General features: G+C 40.9%; 1 protein-coding gene across 1 annotated transcript; it reads left to right on the top strand.

Annotated features, from left to right (window-relative positions):
- Positions 1-5,022: 5,022 nt before the first annotated feature.
- On the top strand, positions 5,023-6,233 carry LOC110711917. The gene is made up of 2 exons (XM_021890354.1): positions 5,023-5,460; positions 5,547-6,233. The coding sequence occupies exons 1-2, from the start codon at positions 5,023-5,025 to the stop codon at positions 6,231-6,233; spliced, it is 1,125 nt and encodes a 374-aa protein (XP_021746046.1).
- The last annotated feature ends 680 nt before the right edge of the window (positions 6,234-6,913 follow it).

The following is a 6,913-nucleotide window of genomic DNA, read 5'->3' as shown; positions in this document are numbered from 1 at the left end:
CATTTGAGTCATCACCAAGTTTAAACTGGTAAATCACATAAAGTGCAAGATGAATGAGCCATAAAACTCTGGATTTGTGCACATCTGGAGTATTGACAAACATGAGTTGGGGTACACGGGGTATTAGCCGTGTAGAGGCCGTCTGATCTACGAGTCTCTTGTTTTCAAATACTTTTAAAATTATAATGAGTTAGATGAGATCTCATACTAGCTACGGCCACGGAGTCGCGCCCTTCTGCCGTTGGATGTTTATTAATGTTTCCGAAAGGAGGCATAGGGTTTTCTTTTATTAATGTTCCGAAATGGAGCATAGGGGGACAACCTGGTCTATTGCTTAATCCAATCAATGAATGAAATGGATTATTTATTGTTAATTAGTGAAGTCTTAGTAATGTTAACCATTGAGTCATGTGTTCGAGTCAATGATTATATTTTGTGTGTGCAGATTGATTTTTAGTAACATGCTAGGGCTCTTTGCTATATTTCGTAGCTTGTATGTACTCAGCGTTGCTGATTGCGTGCTTTTGTGTGTCGTTTCTTGGTCATGGCCTTCGCCTTTCAATGACCCTGTAATGATCCAATTTTTACACTTGTAATATTGGAGAGCAGACTAATCACAGGTCTTACCTAATCAGAACTTGCATCAAGGTGATGGGATTTTGAGTGGAGTGTTGGTTAATCTCACGGTTTATTACATTTCATAAATTTAGATTTAATTAAACTTTGGTTTGATTTATTTACTATTTTTAACGGGTTTTGAATAAGGGCCATAATGGTTCCAGCTTGTAAGACTAAATTTGGTTTTGATTATTGGTTTTGAAACTTATTTATAACTGAGTTAGTTTTTCCGCTGCTAATTTCTGAACTAGCCGTAACGTTTGAACACGTGGCGGTAGCACGTCAGTAATTCTCTTGTAAATTTTTAAAGGTATTTGCAGGTTTTTAAAGAGAGAATTATTGGGGTGTTACATTTTTGGAGGTGGTAGTGTGTTTGCATCGTGGTGTTACCTGATCAGTTTTGGTGTTGTTTTCTAGTTTGGTTATTGGTCGGTTTGGGGGCAATTTGCAGCATAAGTTTGTAGCGAGTTTGTTGCGGCCTTCGGTGGTGGTGTAGTGAGTTGGTTTTGCGGTTGTTTAAGGTTACGTTCATGCCTCCTTCTGTTCACTTTCATTGCCCGTTTGTGGGTCTTAATGGATGTCTTGATGGTGGGGGGAATGGGCTCACTAGAGCATATCTAATCGCTCATCTCCGTGACCGTTATTGTTGTATGGATGTGCGGGATATGACCCAAAACTCTCTTACCTCTAATTTGGGTATTTTCTTAGAGGCGGAGTTAACCTTTCGTCGTATTTGTATTTGGCTTTGTGGGGAGTGTTTCAATACACATACTCTTCGTACGAAGTGTCGACATGGTCCTGGTTCTGATGATGTTGTGGCCCCACCTGATTCTAGGGATGGTGTTGTTCGGTTTGTTCTTTATGGTTTTCCTAAACCGCTGTGTCCATCTTCGGAGGTATCTGATATTGTTCCTAATGTGCCTCGTGAGCCTCTTTTTGCGTTCGATGTTGCTCTCCTAGATAGTTTGCTATCTAAGTGGTTTCTTTTGGTGAAATCTATTCCTCCTAAGTTTCGATTGTGTTTTTCTCAGGTTCTCAAAGGAGTGCTTGATAAGGTGATTTGCAAGCCTGATGACGTCTCTTGTTGGGTTCAACTGCTTGTGTTGCCTCTCTGTGTTCTAAAAACCTTTTCTCCGAGGAGTAGTCGTGTTCTTCGGGTGTCAGGCGGCAGCGGTAGGAAGAGAGTATCGCCGCTGCTATCGATCTTGGTGTTAGCCTAGTGGTTCTGTGCATCTTGTGCGGGACATGTTGGCTGATGTGTCTCCACCTTTGTTGGATGCTGATGATGAGCATGATTTGTCTGAGCGTAATATTCAGCAATGTATGAGAAAGATTTGTGACGGTCATTACGTACACTGCTGCGGTTAAGGTTATTTCGTCTTCTGGTCTTGCCCCTTACAATGATGCTACTCGTGCAGATTTACAAGCAAAGCACCCTTCCTTTTCGGCTCCTATCTTACCGGATATTCCTGTTGTTCAGCACCTTATTGCTTCTCCTGTTGTTGTTTTAGATCAGATTAAGGGTTTTCCGCGTGGTACGTCATGTGGTAGAGACCGCTTGCGTGCTCAACACCTTATGGATTGCTTGAGTGGTGCTGCGGTTGCTATTTCGAATGAGTTGGTAGACTCTATTACGCAGGTGGTTAATCTCTTTGTTGCTGGGAAATGTCCTGCTGAGTTGGGAGAATACATTGCTAGTGCACCTCTTACACCACTTATTAAGCCTAGTGGTGGTATTTTGCCTATTTTTATGGGTACCGTTTGGAGGCGTCTGGTTTCAAAGGTTAGGGCTTCTTTAATTGGTCCACATCTGGGAAGCTATCTAGAAGGTTCAGTTTGGTGTTGGTGTGCCGGCGGGTGGTGAGGCTATTCTTCATGCTGTTAATCGTTTGGTTGAGGATCGTGGTGGTGATGTTGGCCTCTCTATGTTGCTGGTGGATTTCCAGAATGCCTTTAATTTGGTTGATCGTACGGCTTTACTGCGTGAGGTCCGTCTCCGTTGTCCAGTTCTCTCCAGTAGGGTTGAATTTTGTTACTCTTCTCCATCCAGACTATTTTATGGGGAGCATACCTTAAGGTCATGTCAGGGAATGCAGCAGGGTGATCTTCTTGGCCCTTTGCTTTTTGCTTTGGTGCTCCTTCCGTTGGTGTGCCGAATCAGGGATTCTTTCGACTTATGTTTGCAGGCTTGGTATTTGGATGATGGCACTATTATTGGTGACACCTTGGTGATAGGAAAGGTTATGGAGTTAATTTTGGTGGAGGGACCTCGTCTCGGCCTTCATATAAACGTTCAGAAAACTGAAGTTTTCAGGCCCACGAAGGAACCACGTAACCGTCAAGTTGGTGTCTTTCCTCCAGATATTGCTCGTCCTGTACATGGTGTTAAGTTGCTTGGTGGTCCTGTCAGTGCGGATTCCTCTTTCTGTGGTGAGCTTGTTTCTCAGAGAGTGTCGAAGACCATTGTGCTAATGGATGTTGTTGCTAAGCTTGATGATCCCCAATGTGAGTTGTTACTACTTCGTGCGTGTACTGGGGTTTCAAAACTCTACTTTTTCTGTGCGCACTTATCCTCCTCGTCTTTTTGAAGCAGCTTAGATTTTTTTTGATATGGCCCTTCGAGCTTCTTTGGAGCGCATTGTAACTGCTTCGGGCCAGGTTTTGGTGATTGGCAATGGCAATTTGCCACCTTACCTTTTTCTTATGGTGGATTGGGTGTCTATTCAGTTGGTGATGTTCGACACTATGCTTTCCTTGCGTCGCGTTTGCAGTCTTCTGGTCTTCAGGCTACACTTCTTCGTAATTCTAGTATTGTTGCTCCAGGACCAGTCTTCGATGGTGCTCTTAGTCTTTTTAATAGGACTGTGGAGACTAACCTTATGCGTAACCCTAGTGAGATCGCTACCCCCAAACTCATGAAGAAATCCCAGCAGGGGGATCACACTTTTGACTGGTTGCAAGCGGTCCCAATATCAGGTTTGGGTCAGACTATGAATGGTAAGACTTACCGTTGTGTTCTTTGCTACCAGTTGGGTGTTCCCTTGTACTCCGTTTCGGCACCGTGCTCTGTTTGCTCAAGGTTTTTTGATGGGGATATTTATGGGGATCATGCAGTGTCCTGTGCTGGGATGGTGGGTATTAAAAATCGGCACAACGTTGTTCGTGATACCCTTGTTGATATTTGTTTTCGCTGTAGGATTTTTGCAAGAAAGGAGGTTAACGTTGGGTTGACTAGAGGGAACGACGGGGCTCTTCGACCAGCAAATGTGTTGCTTTATTCCTGGGATAGAGGCCTTGATGTATGTGTTGACTTGACGGGGTCTTCTCTTTTGACGCAATCTGGGTTGTCTGATTTCGTTCCTGGTCGTGTTCTATCGGTTGCGGCTCAGCGGAAGCGAGACAAGTATGGGGCGTGTTGCAAGGCTATTAGTTATGGTTTTCTTCCTTTCTCCTTTTCTTCTTAGGGGGAATTAGAGAAGGATGTTGTTGCGTTGCTGAAGCGGGTTCAGGCGTTCGCAAGGACTCAAGATATAGGTGCTCGTGCTGCTGCTCACATATTCAGCAGGATCCGGTTCGCTATAGCTAGAGGAGTGGGGGCCCAGATTGTGTCTCGATTCCCCACTAATTTCTTGTAAATTGTTTGACTTTGTAGGTTTTTGTTAATAATAATTAATAATAATAATAATAATAATAATAATAATAATAATAATAATAATAATAATTATAATAATAATAATAATAATAATAATAATAATAATAATAATGCAATAATAATAATAATAATAATAATAATAATAATAATAATACTCCCTCCGTTTATTTTTATTTGCAACTTTGGTATGATTTGCGGTTCACGAGGCAAAAGTTAAGGGGCATATAGTATAGGGGTTAACTAAAAGTGAGTAAAGTCTTTGGAGAGAGAAAGTTTGGCCCACCACTAGGGAAAGTAGTGGAAAGCTGTCATGTTTTAGGAGGGAATTGTTTTCCCCCCAAAAGTTTCCCAAAATTTTCTTTTGGCTGAAATTTTAGGAATTTTCAATTTCCTCCAGATTTTTAAAAAAATTCCAGCAAATATACAAAGTTGGGAGCATTTAAAGTGTCATTGTGTTACATATTTACGAGGCATTTAAATACAGCCTCTCCATTAAAAGCATTCAATGTTTTTTGTCCACTAAAAACAATAAACATTCTTCACCAAAAGTTAGTCTAGCTTAGTAATTACACGTTGATAGCCCATTATATACCAAAAAATTCCCTAATCTGAAGTTAATATTGCCCAATTAAGACCCAAAACCCTTCATAGGCAGCTGCATCTCCTTCGTCCTTCTTCTTCTTCCCAAAAACACAGCAGCCACCATTACATCAAACAGTTGAAGCTAAGCAAACAAAACAGGTTAGGCAACCATGGCAGACTCATCTGAAGCTATGTACTTCGATGTTGATCACATTCTGACAGAAGAAGAAGTGGCAGAATTGTACTACGATTTTGCAGAAAATATGCAAGATCTAGGTATGGATTACTACGACTCTAAAGATGAAATTATGCAACACAAACAAGGAGAAGACCAAGGACAGCACAACACAGATGACACACAATCTGCGGCTGGTTTCCAGGAAATGGAACAACCCATTCACCATGGGACTCAACAGAAACAAAGAAAACAACTGACCATGAAACAAAGAAGGGAAATTGTGGACTCAATGTTGGTAAACATGCAGCAAGGGAACTTACCAAGAGGGAACTTAAAGCAGTTATCAGTTAATTTCAATGTGCATAAATCAACCATCACAAGAATATTTGCAGACATAAAGAAACAGATGGCACAGGGCAGTTTGATTGATGTCAGGACCAAAAAATTTGGCAGAGTAGGCAGAAAGGCAAAGGAATTTTCTGATGCATTCCTACAATCAGTCCCTTTGCATTTAAGGCAGCAGAAAGGAGTTATGCAGCAACATTAAAAATCTCCCATTCGAGTCTTCACAATTTGAAGATAAAGGGAAGGTTAAGAACACACACAAGTACCAACAAGCCAGCATTGACATCAGACCACAAGGTTGCAAGGCTGAAATGGATTTTATCACACATAAATCCAGTGGCAAGTAATAAGGACCCAACATTTGTTGATATGAACCATGTCATACACAAGGATGAAAAATGGTTCTATCTGAACCCTGACAAGAGGAGGTTTTACCTCCAACCTAGTGAGGAAGATCCTTATAGGCCTATACAGCCCAAAAGATTCAAGCTCAAAGCAATGTTTATATGCTTAATTGGGAAGCCATTGTATGACACAGATGGGGGACTACTTCATGATGGGAAATATGGAATGTTCCCATTCACAGTCAAACAACTAGCCAAGAAATCAAGTAAAAACAGAGTAGCAGGAACATGGGAAACAAAAGCAATACAGAATGTAAACAGAGATGTCATCAGAGACATGTTAGTGGCCAATGTCATTCCAGCAATTATTTCAAAGTGGCCTAACAGTCAGCCAAAAAATATTGTAATCCAATGGGACAATACAAGGCCTCACCAAGTTCCTACTGATGCAGAGTTTATGGCAGCAACAACAGCTCACGAATTTAACATTCAATTTGTTTTCCAACCACCATAATCACCAGATTTGAATGTGCTTGACTTAGGGTTGTTTAGGTCAATTCAATCATTGCAATATCAGTCTTTTCCTAACAACCTAGATGAGTTAGTTACAAAAGTGCAAGAATCTTATGAGGCATTCAATCCTCAAGTCAACAAGTACATTTGGCTGTCTTTGCAAAAGTGCATGATTGAGATCCTTAAGGTACAAGGTGGGAACAAGTACAAAATACCCCACATGAACAACACAAAAACCTTGGAGAGTTGCCAAATCATGTACCAGTGCAGAAGGAAATTGTTTTGGAGGCAGTGGAGTACCTAGACATTATGTTTAGGCTAGTAAATGAGGGGACTGAACAAGGAACATAAGAAATTGAGGTAGATACAGACTGAGGGACTCATCACATCAAAGTAGAAACACATGGAATGCCACACATAACCACTTACAGTTGATATGGTAATTTTTTGTTTACATGTTCTGTTTTTTAGGTGGTTAGGTGTATTTTGTTGAATAGATTGATCAAACATGTTAAGCAGTCTAATGTAAAGTACTTTTGTAACCACATGTTCGATGGAATAGAAATGGTTATGGGTCTGATGTTATGTGGGCACTCAATCCATCAGAAGTTTTTTTTTTTCTTTTCATATTTCAATAAAACACCAACCCACACGGTTACCTCAACAACAATAGCATAAAGC

Source organism: Chenopodium quinoa, unplaced genomic scaffold (genome assembly GCF_001683475.1).
Source record: "Chenopodium quinoa cultivar QQ74 unplaced genomic scaffold, ASM168347v1, whole genome shotgun sequence".
Lineage (NCBI taxonomy): Eukaryota > Viridiplantae > Streptophyta > Magnoliopsida > Caryophyllales > Amaranthaceae > Chenopodium > Chenopodium quinoa.
The sequence above is the reverse complement of the archived record's forward strand: the minus strand, read 5'-3'. Positions and strand labels throughout refer to the sequence as shown.

Coding starts and splice junctions, on each gene's coding strand:
- LOC110711917 (XM_021890354.1), top strand. CDS start 5,023: ATGGCAGACTCATCTGAAGCTATGTACTTCGATGTTGATCACATTCTG. Junction 5,461..5,546: donor CACAGGGCAGTTTGATTGAT/GTCAGGACCAAA, acceptor TTTGCATTTAAG/GCAGCAGAAAGGAGTTATGC.